At 42.5% G+C, this 18,809-nt stretch overlaps 1 protein-coding gene and 1 long non-coding RNA gene across 2 annotated transcripts in view; one reads left to right on the top strand and one right to left on the bottom strand.

Annotated features, from left to right (window-relative positions):
- LOC126545794 (uncharacterized) overlaps positions 1–18,809 on the top strand; it is a 155,956-nt gene that overhangs the window by 70,353 nt on the left and 66,794 nt on the right. The window contains exons 12-15 of the mRNA XM_050193791.3: positions 10,968–11,229; positions 11,296–11,735; positions 15,084–15,236; positions 16,463–16,696. Of these exons, the coding sequence (XP_050049748.1) occupies positions 10,968–11,229; positions 11,296–11,735; positions 15,084–15,236; positions 16,463–16,696 (1,089 nt within the window). The remainder of the gene's footprint in view (positions 1–10,967; positions 11,230–11,295; positions 11,736–15,083; positions 15,237–16,462; positions 16,697–18,809) is intronic.
- Positions 12,371–16,623, bottom strand: LOC140216115 (uncharacterized). Its single transcript, XR_011892782.1, has 2 exons — positions 16,539–16,623; positions 12,371–14,105 (listed from the first exon to the last, which is right to left on the bottom strand). It is a non-coding gene; the product is annotated as an uncharacterized lncRNA (long non-coding RNA).

The raw sequence follows: 18,809 nt of genomic DNA, 5'->3' as shown, positions 1-18,809 counted from the left end.
AGTGTGCCTCAAGAGGACGGATGAGACGGCTTCTCGTTGCGGCAACAGAGAAGTACAGACACCCCCGCAGCAAGAGGTACGTTGCGAGATTCTCTGACGTGACCCTGCTAAGTGGTCGGACATTATTACTGACAGCTTTCGGAGTGTATGCCTTGAGAAAGGGCCATTGTATTTTCAGAATCGGGCAGAAAATTTTCCGTCTTCCGAAAAACAATACAAAACTCAGAAACGCTGTATGTCACCTCATCTTTTCGTGCGAAAGGCTGTAAATGGGGAGGCGTACGAGCGACACTGGTTAATGTACTCGGAGTCCAAAGGTTCCATTTACTGTTTCATCTGCAAACTATTTTCGATTTCAAGCAACCCCAGTGCTTTCACCACGCATGGCTTTTCTGATTGGAAAAGAGCAGAAGGAAAGGTTTGCGCACATGAAAATAGCGTCGAGTACCGGAACTACGTGGCAGCATGGCTTGCCCGCTCTAACTCGAGCAGCACAATTGACAAGGAGCTTGTTAAGCATCTTGTCACTGACACCGCTTACTGGATAGATGTGTTTAAGCGCGTAGTCGTTGCAGTTAAGCTTCTAGCTGAGCGCAACCTAGCGTTTAGAGGCAGTGAGGAGATCTTTAGTTCACTGAGAAATGGCAATTATATGGGAGTGCTTGAGGCCATTGCCAAGTTTGATCCCTTTCTAGAGGAGCACATCAAATGCTCCGGGAACAAAGGAAAAGGTCACCCATCGTATCTGTCAAAAACCATTTGTGATGAATTTATCGAGCATATGGGAAAGGCTGTCAGGGTATGTCTCGTTGACGAAGTGAAACAGGCAAAATACTTCTCTTTAATTGTTGATTCGACTCCAGACCTTACTCGCGTTGGTCAGCTGTTAGTTGTTTTACGATACTATTTGAATGGGAAAGTGTACGAACATTTTCTTGGATTTGTTCTAATTTAATCGCATACCGGTTTCTATTTCATTTCATTTTATTACCTTAAAGACCCTATTCGGGGTATTACATAAGGGGTGGTTAATATGTGAACACAAGAAAAGGCAGGTGTTACATTGAAATACAAGTTTCAACAGTTTCTAGAAATTGTGAATGACATGGGGGGGGTGATGGCAGCGACATTAATGGGTAGGTCGTTCCAGTCCTTGGCAGCTCGAGGAAAAAATGATGATTGAAAAGTGACAGTTCGTGTTCGAGGACGAGAAACTTGGAGTTGATGACTGGTGCGCTGTGACATGCGTGAAGATGATGGCGTGAGGTAAGGCGGGCGGCTTAGTGAGCTGTAAAAAAATTTGTGATAAAGAGAGAGAGTGGCGATGCAACGACGAAAAGCAAGAGATGCCAAGCTAGATTGTGCCTTTAAGTGTGAAATGCTGATGTTATATGAATATGAAGAATGGATGAATCTAGTCGTTCGATTCTGAACTGACTCGAGTGCATTGATGATATATGTTTGATGAGGGTTCCAGATGGCAGCAGCATATTCCAGTTGTGGTCTGACAAATGATTTGTATGCGAGTAGTTTGACGTGCTGTGGAGCATGACAAAGATGACGCCTCATGAACCCAAGGGACTTGTTCGCTGACGAGATTACGTTAGTCGCATGCGCATTCCAGGAGAGGTCGTGGGACAGGGTTACGCCTAAGTACTTATAGGCTAGAACTGGTTCTACTGGGACGTTTGCAATTGTGTAAGTAGACAGATAAGGATTACGACGGCGGGAAATTGAAATAAATTTGCACTTGTTAGGGTTCAAGGCCATTTGCCAACGGTTGCACCAGTCCTGCACGTTATTAAGGTCATTCTGGAGAGATGCTTGGTCAGAGATGTTAGTCACAGTACGATAAATCACACAGTCATCAGCGAACATGCGAATAGGACAAGATACATGCAGCGGAAGATCGTTAATGTATATTAAGAAAAAAAGCGGTCCTAAGACTGAGCCTTGAGGGACACCCGAAGTGACAGGGAGGGGTTCGGAGGAGACGTTATTGACAAGGATGAACTGGGAACGATTAGTAAGGAATTCTTTTATCCATTGTACTACAAGAGGATCCAAGTTCAACCTAGATAATTTTATTAGCAAGCGGTTATGAGGCACTGTGTCAAAAGCTTTAGAGTAGTCTAGAAAGATGGCATCGGTTTGAACGTTGTTATCAGATTAACGTGAAGATCATTAAGGAAGATAGCTAGTTGTGTTTCACATGAAAGCCCTTTACGAAAACCATGTTGACAAGGATGAAAGAAGTTTGCCGAGTCTAAAAAGTTCATAATATGCGAGTATATGACATGTTCCATGATTTTGCAAGGGACACTAGTTAATGAAATGGGGCGGTAGTTTAAGGGGGAGTCCTTGTTACCTGCTTTGAATACTGGAACGACCTTTCCCACTTTCCAATCATCCGGTAAAGTACCTGTAGACAATGATTGCGTGAACAGCAGAGTGAAACATGCCGCAGATATATGCTTAGTATTCATTAGGGTCTTTGAGTTAATTTCGTCTACACCAGAAGAAGTACATAATTTGTTTTTTTCAATGATTGATAGTATACCATCTATCGAAAATACAATGGGGGGCATATGTGATGTTATGTTAGTAGGTAGTGGAAAGTCTGGAGTGGTAGTTTCTTTTGTAAACACGGAAAAAAATGCTTTGTTGAATATATCGGCGCACTCGGCGTCCGTGGCGGTGTCGCCTGCTGCATTTGTCACGCTGATGGTACGAGCTTCTTGGGGACTTAAAATGCGCCAGAACTGCCGAGGATTTTGAGTAAGTAGCTGGAGCAGGTCGACGTTACAAAAAGATTTTTTAGCAGTGCGAAGGGCACTCAGGTAGGCGTTCTCTGCCGTGTAGTATTTTGACCAAGCTTCGGTGCTTCCAAGACGCGTGGCTAGCCAGAAGCGACGTTTCTCTTGGTTTTCAAGCTTCTTGAAAGCTGTGGTGAACCATGGCTTATTTTGATTGGTGTGCATAGTTATTTTTGGTATATGTTTGTTTACGAGTTCATTAATTTTATTTTTAAATAGTGTCCAGTTTTCTTGAGGCGAGTGCGTATGGAATAATGTCTCAAAAGTTGGAAAGAAGTCACCTAACTCGTAATTAATAGCTTCGTAGTTCCCTGTATCATATAGGCATATAGTTTTGTTGGATTTTCTTTGTCGCATGGGTTGAAAGGTGAAGGTGGCATGGATTACTTTATGATCACTTACCTCACTGAGGTAAGTTATGGATGATAGACTGTCAGGATGGCTGCTTAGTATAAGGTCGAGTACATTAGATGTGTCTTTTGTAACCCGCGTAGGCTCTAGCACAAGTTGAGTTAGACTGAAATTAAGACACACATTAACAAATTCTTTAGCAGCTTCATTGCCTGTGATTAAAGCACTATTGTTAGTCCAGTTGATTTGTGGAAAATTAAAGTCGCCGAAAAGCAGGATTTCTGCATTAGGGTGTTTTTCACTAAGTTTGCTGAAGATGTTATTAAGTTTATGCGAAAAATCAGGAGTGTTATGTGGTGGTCTGTAACAAACGCCCAAGAGAACAGTCTGTGGTGAAGCGCGGCAAATTAACCATGTTATTTCCAAGTCAGCCTCAATGGTTGCAAGCGTGCACAATAAATGGTGATGCGCGGCGATTAGCACACCACCACCTCGTGAGAGTTCGCAGTCTTTCCGGTAAAGGCAGAAATTCGGCAAGTCAGCAAGAACCTCATGGTATCATGGTTCATGGTATCTTTTCGATACCATGATCTCCCTCTTGATGACCAATGGCATCTCAATTGATGATTGTAGCGGCCAAGCTTATGATAATGCGAGTAATATGTCAGGAAAATACAAAGGACTGCAAGCTCAAAGCAAACACCTGAATGAATTGGCAGTCTACGTCCCGTGTGCTGGTCATTCACTGAACTTAGTTGGCGCGTGTAGCGTTGACAGTTGCCTTGAGGCAGTCAAATTTTTCATTGTAATTCAGAGACTGTATGTGTTCTTTGCTGCCTCACCTAAGCGATGGAGGTATCTTTTGGACACCATGGGCGGAACTGGCCAGCAGCTTGTTTTAAAAAGTCTCTCTGAGACCAGGTGGTCAAGACACGCTGAATCACGTAAGGCCATTCTGAAAAAATTCAATGCAGTCTTATGTTGCCTTGAAGCTATATCAAAGAACGAGGAAAAAAACTGTGACACTAGGAACGAAGCGCCCTCTCTCTTCAAGAAAATAACAAAACTAGAGACTGCATTCATGGCGATTTTCTGGAGTGAAATCTTGGAGCGCTTTGACAAAACGAGCATAGCACTTCAGAAACCAGGCCTAGACATTTCAACTGCTGTAGACCTGCCGAGCTCTATAGAAGGCTTTGTTAATTCTTTGCGACCTCTCTTTGATACCTTCGAAGAGAGAGCACGCACGCTAAGTACCAATCAATGTTGTCAGGATGAGGGCAAACGCATCGTTTTGAGTAAGCACCCAGACGGAAAAAGTGATAGTGTGCTACAAGGTCGAAAAAAGTTTATCGTAGAGACCTACAATGTTGTACTTGACAGTCTGGGCTCTGCTTTGCGAGTGCGAAAGGCTGCCTACACTGAATATTGCGAAATGTTCGGATTCTTAAAATGCTGACAGAAGTTGGGAGCGAGGCTTTCTGGCACAGCAGGCTGAGAAGTTGGTGAAAAACTACAAAAATGATTTGGAGCCAGCATTTTCCACTGAAATCGTTCAGTTTGCGAACTTTCTGCACAACTATGTGTGCCTGGACACGAGCCCCCTGGGAATAATGAAGTTGCTGCACGAAAGAAAGCTTATTAATGTGTTTTCGAACCTTTCTATTGCTTTGCGAATGTACTTAAGCATATTAAGCATACCCGTGGCAAACTGTGAGACCGAAGGATGGTTTTCCAAGTTGTCGCTGATAAAAAATCGCCTTCGTTCGAGCCCCCCTGACGACAGGGTGAACTCGCTTGCTATCATGTCCATTGAAAGTGACCTCCTCCACGATCTATCCTTCGAACAGACTATATCTGATTTCGCCAAAGTGAAGGCGCGAAAGATGCCATATTAAAAGAGGACTGTTTGCGCTACACATGAATAGTTCCAATATGTTCGTTGTGTCGCCTCCCAGCCTCCACGTTGCCAATGAAACGCTGAGCAGTGTAATTCAAGATATGCAAATCTTCATTGTTCGTCTCTTGTTTGTTCTTCTTGTGGTATTTAGCGTGCTTATAAAGAACTGTATTTTTGTTGTTTTTGATAGTGCCACGTTTATTTCGTGTCGTCCTTGCTTTTCTTACATTTAACGAAAATATTTTCAAATAATGTTTTGTAATTACAGTTGGTAATTTTCATCTGTATCCTAGTGAAATTTTATGGTGTTTGTATTGCCTTAAGTATTGTATATATCTATTGCATATTTATGGAGTAAAGTGTATAACGATTAGTGCAGTCTGATGCTTGAATTATAATAAAGTATGTTTTGGACACAACCATGTGTCTCCTCACGGGATTAAACTTAGCGATGCAAACAAAGCCTAGTTTCAGAAGGATCGACCTCTGAGCTGTGTTGTCTTTTCTACGTTCTTGTTCGTCTTGAGTGCACTAAACTTTTCCTCAAAGCTTAGCTTTTGCTGAAAACAGAATGCAGATTAATCAAAAAGTGAACATATGTGTTGGTGTTTACAACAGCATACGTTTCAAGCAAGTTTTGTTGTTTTCCTTATAATAATAAAAATAATAATAATCCTGTTGATCGCATTTGATTCTTTTTAATTTGGTAGAATTAAACATGGCATATTTCCAGTAGCGTAGCAGGTGACAGGGGGGGGGGGGGGGGGGGGGGGGGTCAGTATAGGGAAAGGGGGCCTGCATGCGCATTAGCCCCGGACCCCCATTTTTCTTAATCCGGCCCTGGAGGCGGGGATATAATCAAAACGTTGGCGGCGGTGGCTTTGATTAGGGTAAGAACCTACTGCAAGACCTTCAAAAATATTTTATGCTGCTTTTCACAGTAAAACACATCAACTTAAGTTAATAAAGCACGCATCACGCTAGTTTCGGCACCTATATTGCTGCCCTCATTCTGGCAACACTGGGGCGATGTCGCTCGAAGTCATCGCTCGCATGGGGTACGACGTAGGCGACGAGCGAACGTGACAGCGATCTGCATTGCATCACTTGTCGCTGTCGCGCTCAAGATCACTTCCATGGGGTTTAAAAGTAATGCAGTTTCGGAGCTGCGGTCCTGTGAAAAATTCCGGAAAATCAGATGGCAAAGTTTCTTTGCGTCCGAAATTTTCAGACGTTCTTATACATTGATCCTATGGGGTACAGTACATGGCGATGCCACGAAGGCGTCCGAGTTATCAAGCATGTCCAAAAAATTGGGCGTCCGGAAAATCGGTCGTTGACTGTAGTGACATTTTTTGATGCCTTTTCCAGCCACAATGTGTTTGAAAATATTTGTCACACGTCGGCGTTCTTATCGAAGGAAATTCTGAAAAGGACTGCATGTTGACTATGTCGCTACCAACGCTTTACACCAGAACTTAAGTAGAACTTCATAAATCGCTGCAGTACAGTAGTCTTATAGTCATTCAACTTCGGTTAATTAGATTTTTCGATTAATTCGATCCTGACTGAAGGTCCCGGCCGGCGCCCATGCATTTGTATGGGCTCATACTTTCGTTATTTCAATCCTAAAATACGCCTTCGCTGGATGATTGAAACTTGACGAGTCAGCATTCACGCGACTGACAGTGACCGCTCTAGTGGCAGCATGTCTTGACGGAGCTTAAGGGACGGTGAATGCATTGAACAGATGTTATTTGCTGTCGAAAACGCCTGTTTTTCTGCCTGGCCTAGGAATATTTCCAAGTAATAACGCTAGATCACAATGTCTGATTATGTTATCTGCCAATTCTAACAGAAAATTGGGTTGAAGATTGCTTGCATAGTGCAATCGGATACAAAACCATAACAGAGTTCGTGGCATTTGTATGCTCTACCGCTTAACGTGGCTGTACTGCGGTGAAGCTTACCTTAGGAAAACCGGGTGCCAATGTGCAACATAATCTGTACGCTTTCCCATTTTACTTGCTAAAAAATTATATGTGCATTAGATTTATGCAGTGTTTAGAAGCATTAATGTCATTTCTGCATTATTTTTCTACTTTTGACATATAGAAAGTGGGTGTGCGTTTTATTCAGGAGCGTTTAAAATTGGGAAAATAGTACTGCCAAACAAATCAGTGGTGTTTCCGCGTATTTTTTTCTGCATCTTAATTAATTCAACCCACTGAATAATTCAATAAATTATTTCGGTCCTGTAAGGGTATAATAAATGGAAGTTGACTGTATTAACCTTGTTCTCTGGTTAAACTTTGCATAATAAGATGTTGCTACCTGCATTGTTGCTACCGTAGACCTTCGTGGCAATCTAGTATTCTTAAAATGCTGATATGTTCACGGACATGCTAAATCTTTTTATTGTCATTTACATTGTTCCTTTCTGCAGGCTCTGAAAAAAGTCTATGAAATATGAAAAAAAAAAGTGACATCATTGCGCTCCTGCGCATCTGGTATGTAGTGCTCTCAGCCATGTTTTCAAAGAACAAAGCCCTCATGCCCATCTTAAAAGAAACTGATGAGTATGTTACAATCCACTTTTGGTGCCGGCCACTTTATTATTTTGGACTGTGGTAGCATCGCTGCCTAAATGCCAGTGCCTATCACTTTCTTTTACAAAGGAGCACGCAACCTTTGATCTTGGGAAACATGGTTGAGAGCACTGCAAACCAGGGGTGCAAGTGCATAGTGCCATCATTTAAAAAATATTTAGCGAGCTTCCTTCAGAACCTGAAAAATAGAATTATGTAAAAGATAGCTTCATCGAAACAAGTTCATTGGGTTTGATTGAGCATGCTCTACAACTTCTACAGTCGCAATTACGCACTAAAATGAATATTTAAAAATTTGCATTATTCAGCATATAATTGCTTTACTAATCTCACTTCAAGAAATACTATGAGTAACTCGGGATGACTGAGCAATATGGCATCGGTCTCAATCACCTAAGATGTACCACTTTTCTTTAAAACTTCGTTTAATTTACGTGGAACACCCAGTATAATGTTCATTTTAATTAGAGTTTTGGTACGTTTTTGCAGACTCTTACTAAAATGCAGTGTTTAAAGTTTGGAGTGGAACCAATGATCTGATGCTTGCAAAGCAAATTTTGGTGTACTATGGTCCCAAGTTATCATCATTCTTAAATTTTAGGTTAAATCATTTTTGTGATGATAGCCACATCTTCAAGTATGTATACTTCTGATACTCGTTACAATGGACCATAATAATCTAGCATGAAAGGTCAGTTACATCCAAAGTGAGCTTTATTCAAAATTAGGCCCGTGATATGTCATGAAATGGTGAAACTTCCCCTATATACAACCATCTAATGTTCGTTTAGTAGAACCCAAAGGCAATTGCAAAAGTGGTGAAAAAAAGTAAAGAAACAACAATGGATTTATGCAGCAATTATGTACACTAGCAGCATATATGGCGCCTTGCGATCCACCATTTTCTGGAAGCTTTCCCCCACGTAACTGCAAGATTTTCCTGTTGGCTAAAAAATAGGTTCAAGCGACATCTGTGCTGTTGCGGCCAGCTACTGTAATGCCGGCTGGCTCAATACACATCACCATCACTGATGACACGAACATTGACACACCTTTAATAAGTAATCCAAATACTGACTACTAAAACAATTATGAATAGTTTCCACAAAATGTTACTGTTTCTTATATACATGTATATAAACACACACACACACACACACACACACACACACACACACACACACACACACACACACACACACACACACACACACACACACACACACACACACACACACACACACACACACACACACACACACACACACACACACACACACACACACACACACACACACACACACACACACACACACACACACACACACACACACACACACACACACACACACACACACACACACACACACACACACACACACACACACACACACACACACACACACACACACACACACACACACACACACACACACACACACACACACACACACACACACACACACACACACACACACACACACACACACACACACACACACACACACACACACACACACACACACACACACACACACACACACACACACACACACACACACACACACACACACACACACACACACACACACACACACACACACACACACACACACACACACACACACACACACACACACACACACACACACACACACACACACACACACACACACACACACACACACACACACACACACACACACACACACACACTGCCTCTTTCTTTTTTTTCATTGCAGTACCTCTTCTGCCTCTTTCTTTTTTTTCATTGCAGTATTTTTCCAATTTTAACATGGGCAGGTCTGTATAAATTATAAATACTTGTTGACAATGTTTTTCTGACAGAAATGAAGTGATTAGTGTCAGGACTTTCACAACTCTACTGTTTGTTATAATTAATGTTTTCCAGTTTTCTTATATTTCTTAACACTATAAATGTTGCCACCTTCTTTTTTCTTCTGAATCTTCAATTGCTTTTTCAATTGTACACCCACTCCTCTCTTTACAGCTTTGGCAATTGAGGGTAGTTATACTAAATAAATAAATAAATAAATAAATAAACTGTGCGATGTAGCTACAACAAATATCTTACTGAAAATTAGTGTGGAAGTCTGTAAAACTTAAATACAAGACCCTTGAAGTCCCTTGCCCCACCTTCTTACTTTTTACTTTAAAAAGAAAACATAGGCTATACATTTGCAGTTAGGTTGCGCTCAACAAGCCTTGCCTGAGCATCTAGCTAAAGCAAGTTGGAAACTGTTGTATAGGCTCATTCGGTGACATTCTTAGCAAGGCATTGCATTGAGAATGGTTGCACATATCAGCTTGACTTGTGCATGGCGGGTTCTTGTGTTGTGTTAATATGATATAAGAACATGAAAATATACACTCAAGTATGCGTAGGACAGTATGTGGACCCTCCAGAGTTTTTCAGAAAATTATTCAAACATCAGCTAGCCAGTCTGTCAATGCCATTATATGGAATACGATGGCAAAACAGGAGTATGCATGTAGGTGTAAAGGATACAATACCACCATCATTTGCTAGAATACTGTCTTATGCTGTTAGCCTGCGAATAATAAACCCACAAGCAAGCAGAGACTAGTACACATTAGTAATAACTATAATGAAGATAGTGTAAAAGCAAACAGCAATTTGCAGCATGCTGTATACTGCTTAGCTTATGCTATCATGACCAGTAGTGTGCAACAAGTAGCAGCATGAGCTGATAAGTAGCAAGGATTATTGCAGCAGTCTAGTAAATGGCAGTTTCATGGTCATCTGCTATTTCGTTGTTTGAGTGTTTGTATGGTGCCGACCAATTGACCATTTGGTGCTGGCACAATATATTGTTAAACACTGCAGAGATGTACAAAAGCACACAGTTCATTTGTTGATAATTGAATCACATACTTGTCTCATTCAGTTGTTTATTTTTCAGTCACCTGTAAATTTATTGGGGCTAATGGTGAAATTATGCAATTTATAGTCAGCGTGATGTTGTCTTTTTTCCTGTGCTTGTGTATTTATGCTGTGCTGTGTGCTGAAAATTTTTACAGTTCTGAAATAGTTGGGATGAAGGTAAAAACATAAACACACACTTATAGAACAAAAGCCACTCAGAGGCACTTGATTGCTAGAGCTCTTGCCAGATGTGGAAGCGCAGCCTATAATTCGCCTGTGTGGCATAAGGTCATATGCTTTGCCCTGACCTGACCTGAAATGGTAGCTAGCAGCTGAATGTTAATGCTTCGCTGCAATAAACTCACTTCACCCATTTTCTGCAGGTGGGAAATGTGCGCTGGCACCAGTGCATGTATTGCACCAAGGAGTTTAAAAAACCAAGTGATCTTGTGCGGCATATCCGGATACACACTCAAGAAAAGCCTTACAAGTGTAGTAACTGCTTTCGTGCCTTCGCTGTCAAGAGCACCCTGACGGCACACACTCGGGCAACCCATCTGGGTGTCAAACAATTTCAGTGCCCCACCTGCCAGCACCTGTTCTCTACAAGAGGCTCCTTGAAAGTCCACATGCGAATCCACACAGGTTGGTTGCCCCTCTCATTTCCCTTATGTTTCACTACATTCACTACTATCTGTCTGTGTTTTGCAGGGGACAAACCATACACATGCGGAATTTGCAACAAGAGCTTCAGCTCATCTGGGCGCTGCAAGATGCATGTGGCCTCACATTGTCGAGATGGGGAGAATTCACGTTTTTCTGCAAACCTTCACAGTGGCACAGGGGTCCTTTCAGACGATCTCTCGTCATTCATTCCCATTCAAGAGCCCATCTTCATCTCTGAAGCCACTGGTGAGGCAGCCCTTGATGATGGAGATCTCAAGAGACCACCAGCTATTCAGGAACGACCTTACAAGTGCAGCATTTGCCCACTGGGGTTCAAGAAGTCCAGCCACCTGAAGCAGCACATCCGCTCGCACACAGGCGAAAAGCCCTTCCAATGCAATGAATGCCAACGGAATTTTGTCTCCAATGGTGTTCTCAAGGCTCACGTAAAGACTCATACAGGCATCAGGGAACACAAGTGTAATGTAAGTATGAATGCACTGTGAGCAGGCACAAACTTTGCCGCTGCTCAATTTCATCAAATATTTTTTACTTTATGGGGTATGTTCATTAAAACCTAACTAGCTTCAGTTACTACAACAACAACAACAACAACAATAATAATAATAATAATAATAATAATAATAATAATAATAATAAATTCAAACATATGCATAACCTTAGTCAAGCGAGCTAGAACAATCCACCATACTGTAACCATTCTTCGATAAAGTGCTATTTTGAAGGTACCACAATTTATTACAAATTTTGTGAAGATGAAATGGTCTCTACACATCTTTATATGATTTATTGACATAGCAAAGTAGAATAGTCCTAAAAGAGGTTGTTCTAGCTTTATGGCCCTTCTTCTATAGGAAACACTCAGTCACCAATATTTTATCATTTAATTTCTCTGAAATTAGCGTGTTCTAACCTCTGAGACATTCATGGCTATTACTGCTGCATTCAGCAAAGTTTACAGATTTTAATGTTGTGAGTAACCATGTTCATTTATGGCCTTCTCTTTTACTCAACAGCACCTTTGAGTTGCACCTAACATTGTGCTATCACGGAACCAGTATGCTCAAAGTTGTACAAAAATTGAGACTACTATGTGTCATGGCTTTAACATATAACTTTATTATCAGCAATTCGATTATCAGAGAGTCACTGGTGGATGTTGCTTGCATAACATGGCTTCAACCTCTTGATAATTTTTCACTCTGCTTAGTTGAGCCCCTTTAAAAGGAAGTGAAGCCTTGTAATAGAAGAAAACCTGACAATGGATCTGGTTAGTTCTGTACAGTGCTTGGTGTAGCCAATTTGTGGCATGCTGCAGCTTATTGCCTGCAGTAGGCTGCTTGCAATCTTTGAATGCACATGCATTGTGCAAACACATGGATTAGCTTTCTTTCAACAGTCTGAATCAAGTTGTACACTGGCTCTAATGGGTGCAGAAGTCCTCCAAGGTTCCATTCCTTCAATGCATCAGTTGCCAGGTCTGCTACAGCAGTGTCCCTTGGCACAATGGAGGCATACCAGCATAATTCAGTTTGCTGGAAGCACCTACTTTTTGCCACATAGCTTACGATATACTAGTACATAAGGCGAGCATCGCTTCATTGCTTTGTGTAATCAGCATGGTCTATGGCCCCTTCTGCTGCCTCCATGGGAACTGCAGAATTATCCAGAGCTTCTTGTTGAATCTTTTATGTAATGCCTCCTCTATAGAGAGTAGGGATGCCAAAAGTCCTGGCAGCACATTCCTATCTTTCAGGCTCTTGGCAAGGCTCAGGAAATTCATGCACCTGCATGTATCCAAAGAATAGTCCTAAACAGTTTGCATAGGTTTTCTTCCTCCACGAAAATATATAAACACCTGATGATAATGATGAAGGTGGTCATTTGCACTACTGGCCTGCCATACTAGGTATTCCAAAGAAACCTTCAAAGCAGTCCTAGTAAAGTGCGGCATCATCAAGTATTTGAAGCCAATTTTTTCAGTCAAATACTCGGGAGGTCCTTCGTGGCATTGTGTGTCAAAGAAGGCCTTCCAAGGTATCTTGCTCAGGTAACCAAGCCCTTTTGCATGGGCCTCCCATTCATCCAAGAAGCGGGCAATTCTGTCAAGTGCACCTTCTTTTACACTGCCAGGTCTGAAACAGCACAGAAAATGCAATTTCTTTGCACATGGAAAATATTGCAGTAGTAATACCCCAGTGCTTTTGCTGGGAATTGATGTCATGACTTCTGTGAATTGAGCCATTATAGTAATAAAGGTTTTCATTGGTTTAGGATTCGGATACTGTTCTTCAATCCCTTCCTTATAGAAACTCATAATGCTCACTACCGAAGTGCTGTAGATGTAGAAAGCCAGATGTACTTGCATTTTTGTTCAAACACGTTTGGATATATATACATGCAGCCTTGTTAATCTGGGCACAACTTTGAGACTGGTGACGTGGCTGTCAAACTTCCAAGCTGTCAAAACATGATCCCAGTGGACCTGTAACATTTAAGTTTGTTTCGGTAGGTCATTCTGAGGTTGCCAATTTCAGAGACAAGAAAGATTTGAATTGGGAATACCTTGCCTATATAACTATCAAAACCTTGCTTCAACATTATGTTTCACTTGCATTTCAGAAGATGTGCGTAGCCCAATATAAAGTGGAAACATGTATCCTTGTCAGATGGCTTGCTCCATCTTGCACTGAACACTTTTGATGCTTCTGTTAATGCCTATATTATGCCACATTGCTCTATTTCATGGTGCACCATCAGAACAGATACAGTCTTCACAAAGTCCGGCCTTCTCTCTAAGAAGTGTCGCTTCCAGGATGATCTTTGTTGTAGCCCTGAGAAAAAGATACACATCAAGAGTTTAGCACTTTGTCATAAGCCATTACAAGTGTACCCTGGCAACTGTGCAGCATTTGTAAACTTATGTGCTCTGCACCATGTGACGATTTTAACCTAAAGTGGGAAATCTCTGCATGATTAACCAAAGAGTGCAGTAATCTAAACTGGGAAACGATTCCATCTGCATGGTAACCAAGAAGTGCAGTACCATGTAGTGTGCAACAAGCCAGTTAAAGATGCCTGTATTAGCACAATGCAAGTTTCTTGAGTGCTGAGAACTATTGTAAAAGTGGCCCTTGAATGACAGCAAATTAACTGTCATGGTGTGGGTGGCATGTGCTGTACTGCCATATCATACAGCTGCGAGAGTGTTGTGCTCCTGAACTACTGCACATTGCAGCAGTTGCAGCAACATTGAGGAGACCTGAAGATACAGAGTTGTATCTGCCCCAGAAGCTAAAGTTAGTCCAGTTGTTAATAAGTGGGAACTTTGTTCTCTTATTCATTTATTCATATTATTCCATTTTTTAGCGCTTCTGCCTAAATCATCTAATTCCTGCATAAAAAGTAGTTCTGTGTTGGTGAACATTTTAGCCCTCACTTTTGTTTTAACCTTGCATTAAAAGAATAGGGAAGTAGGCTAATGTCCGAGTCGCTCATTTCCTGGGATCTTATTTCCATTACATACAACACAATTGGATACATCCTCTCTGGGCTAATTCAACACCATGTGAACATCAAGTGTTAATTGGCCAAGTTGAAAGAACAATCTTGTGGGCTTATTTTGAAATGCTCATAATAACCTGGCCATGACCATAAATGCAGGCTGAGAAAAATAATCTTTAATGTTATAATATTTTCTTAAGCTACTGTGACAGAAAAATGTTCACACTGAATACAGCCTTAAGCTGCTTTTGAAAGCAAAGCAAAGTTATATTCTTACACTTGCAACTGCATCTTGTTTGTTATTTCAGATTTGTGATGCAACATTTACTACTAATGGTTCCTTGAAGCGGCACATGTGCACTCACACAAGTGCCAGGCCATTCATGTGCCCATACTGTCAAAAGACCTTCAAGACCTCAGTGAGCTGCAAGAAGCATATGAAAATTCACCGTGGAGAGCTGGTAGGCTATGGGGTCCTGGTTTAAAAATTAGTTTGTTAACCCTTTCAGTGTCCGATCTTTTCAGAGGTGACGCAACCCCAGTAGGATGCTTTTTTTGCAGATATAAAACAAGCACAATGGTTTGCTTATGCAGAAGAGAAAAAGAGAAGACATGGATAATGTCAAATGCACTCTTGTTATGGTTCTGACATTCCTATCTAAAAAACGTGCAGCGGACTCAAAACCATAATTGTTCTCGGTACTTTTTTGCAGTGTGAGGGTTAGAATCTGACATGGTCGAAGTTGCCTCTTCCTCGGACAACACACTGTCATCTTCTGAATCTGAGCTTGAGTTGTATTCGGAGTCGGAAGAGCTGCCGTTCCAATCAGCAGTTGAAGTTCCCGCGCGAGCAGCCATCTCAAAGCGATCACGCAGCCATGCTCAGGGAAAGAGTACTTTCATTTATTCTCACTCAGCCAGACAAAGCAAAGAGAGCAACAGATGAAAGAGATACAACAAATAGCAGAGTCATCCTGGAGAAAGCACACCGACAAAAGAAGTACCCTTGTTGCTGGAAAGGAGGCATGGCATAGCGAAAACAGCAGCCCCATCTGTGGACGCACATGCTTCACTGAGAGGAGAAATGAGGGAAAATAGGCTTTTAGAAGTATAGAACTGATAGCAGAACCATCTCTGAGCTCGCCAATTTCGTGTTACTCCGTACATCCAAGTGGAGAGAGGGCAGAATGTATGGGTACGTCACTGTCATGGTGGGGCATACCATGGTGGGAAACGTTCCGGCATGTCAGTAAAACTGAAAGGGTTAGGGATAAGCTGGAACATTATATTTCTTTTGGAATTTTTTATCTATTCTTAGCTTGGTTGTAAGTGACCTTATCCTAAGAACTTAAAAAAAACATATTTCCTTGCACCGAAATTTCGCAGTACCATTGCATTTTTTGGTCCACATGGAGAACACATAGCATGTTTATTTGCCCAATTTATCTGCAAAAGAATGGAAAACCGCCACTGTACGCGCACCTTGCTGTCAGAGAAGAGAGACTGTGCAGATGTGGGAACTGATTATCTGTTGGCAATTAACAGGAACAGTGTAAATAGCAGCAGTGGCAGGAATGTCTCCACAGGCTGCTTGCTTTGACTGAGATCACAAACGGTACTATGCTACATTGTTACAGTGTTACATTGGTGTGCATTGTGGTTTTTACAACTGCTGTTGCTACTGCAGATCCTGCAGAGGAGTGGTTCACAGACCCAAGGGGAACAAGTGGACAGCACAGCAGCTGCTGTTCTCTCTGACTCACTTGTGGAGGCTTTGGTGCCTGTTAACCCTGATGAGGTTATGGGCCAGAACCACAGTGACCTGGATGCAGCAGTCCCTGTTGTGGAGGAGCTTGTACAGGGCAGTTCTGTTGAACCAGGTGATCCTGGTGGCTTTGTTGCACAAGAGGTTTTAGTGCAGGTGAGACAGAGAGTCATTCTACATGCATGTCTTCTCCAAAAATGTGATGGTGGTGCCACTCATGTGAAAGCAAATGACAGTTCTCATTGACATGCATTAAAGGGACACTAAAGAGAAACACTGAATGAGTATGAAGTGGATCCTCTGCAGACGTATAATTTCATTTCATTGCAGAAAATAGTTCATTCTTGACAAGTGAAATAAAGGCTAGACATCCTATTTTAAACATTGTGCACAAACCATGGCACCTAAAGTGCGTGTGGTAACACACATTTCAGGTCATTTTCGCTCTTTTCTTTCTGCCTAACCCACCTTTATTTTCCAGGAAGAGTCAAGAAAGATTCTAGGTTAGATCTTTGCCAGCTTTCGAAAACATTACCTTTCCATGTTAATAAGCAGTTGGCCAATTCCAACAAGATGCTGTCAAAATACTTTCCCAAAAGGGAGCTGCTGTGTAAATTTTAAAGGGGCCCTGAAACACTTTTCAAACTAATAGATTGGCCTCACTATTAAAGGACAATGTCTCACGAATCTCATGCCACAAAACTTTTTCGAATCCTTCAACTATAAGTGGCATTATCTCACCAATACCTGGCTTTCTCTCTCTCTTCGTCTCCGCTAGCGTGCTGGAAGCTACACAGCAGAGAAGCCAAGTGGGCAAAGCCCTGGCCAAAAATAGGGCGTTGCAGCGGTGAAAAGGCTCATCGCGGCACCCCGTGGTGGCTGCGGTAGACTATGCTATATGGCACGCTGCTGCCATTTCGGAGACCACGTGCAGTAGACGCAGCTACACACAGTGCAAAGATGAAATTATTTTTATGTATCTTTGAGATCGCAGTCATATATATTTTGTGTCTATTTAATTCAGAATTAGCAGTTATGTATTACTGTGAATGCTCTAGCAACTACCAAATCAGCCACTAGCGTTGGTGGATCCAGCTGCTTTCGATCACGCTGACTGACAGCATAGTGGCAGCGAGGGCAGTTGGTTTTTCGCTGTTTTCGACTCAAGATTGTAACTTACCTGCTGCATGCAGTGCAGTAATATTTGGCTCACATGTTCACAGCAGCCTCTACGACAAGTCGGCAACTTTTTCTTAGTATCTTCAAAAAGATTCAGGGCCTCTTAGGGGGGTCGCGCGTTTTACATCGCGAAAAATGGCCAAAAATGGATTTTTTGAAAATCACATTTTCAGTTTTTATAACCCTTTTTCTATCTGATACCCAAATATCATCCCTGTAAACCACCAAGAAGTGCTCTAAAAATTCGTTTTATTAGCCAAGGTGGCGAAAAATCTCGCGGAAATCAAGAAATAACTGCGTTTTTCACGCCACAATATCTCCGGAACAGCGCGACCGAGTGCTGCTATCTTGGTCTCGTTGGAAAGCGCATTGCTCCGTCTTCAAATTTGCCGCTTCAGCGATCTCCTCCATACAGAAACAAGAGCACAAAAAGCAAATGATTGAAGGTCGTACCGGAGTCTGCGATTGGGCGCGCCCGCCACGTGACTCCAGCGCGGCTCGCCATTGGTCCGGCGCTCGCGTCGTCTGCTCGGCTCTTTGCACCTCGCGAGTTTAAGTCTCCACTCGCCGTAATCTCGACGTGTCAAAACGGGCGCAACGCGGACATCGCAGTAGCGTGGCCGATCCCTACGCTTGTGGACGTTTCAGACCCGCGGCTAAGCATTCCGAGCATCGGCGACGCGGACTTCGCGACCTAGATTCACGCGCGGAATCCTCGGACATGCATCTAACAGCACTCGGTGTTTCGAATTCGTGACAAATTCGTATCGCGCACGCAATCCTCGGAAACGCGGCTAAACATTTCGCGCATAGGGAGTCTCCGACTCGGCGATCATGCACATCGCGCGCGGACTTCTTGGACCGTCACCTAATCATTTTGTGCATCGGCGCCTCCGACTGCGCGAACAAGCGCATCGAGTGTCGACTCCTCGAGCCCGCGACTAGGAATTTCGTGCGTCGGCACCTCGGACTGCGCGAATAAGCGCATCGAGGGTCGACTCCTCGAGCCCGCGGCTACGCATTTCGCGCGTCGGCACGTCGGACTGCGCGAATAAGCGCATCGAGGGTCGACTCCTCGAGCCCGCGACTA

The sequence above is a fragment of the Dermacentor andersoni genome, chromosome 1 (assembly GCF_023375885.2).
Source record: "Dermacentor andersoni chromosome 1, qqDerAnde1_hic_scaffold, whole genome shotgun sequence".
In the NCBI taxonomy this organism is placed as follows: domain Eukaryota; kingdom Metazoa; phylum Arthropoda; class Arachnida; order Ixodida; family Ixodidae; genus Dermacentor; species Dermacentor andersoni.
Note: the sequence above shows the minus strand (reverse complement) of the source record. Positions and strands in the feature narration are given on the sequence as shown.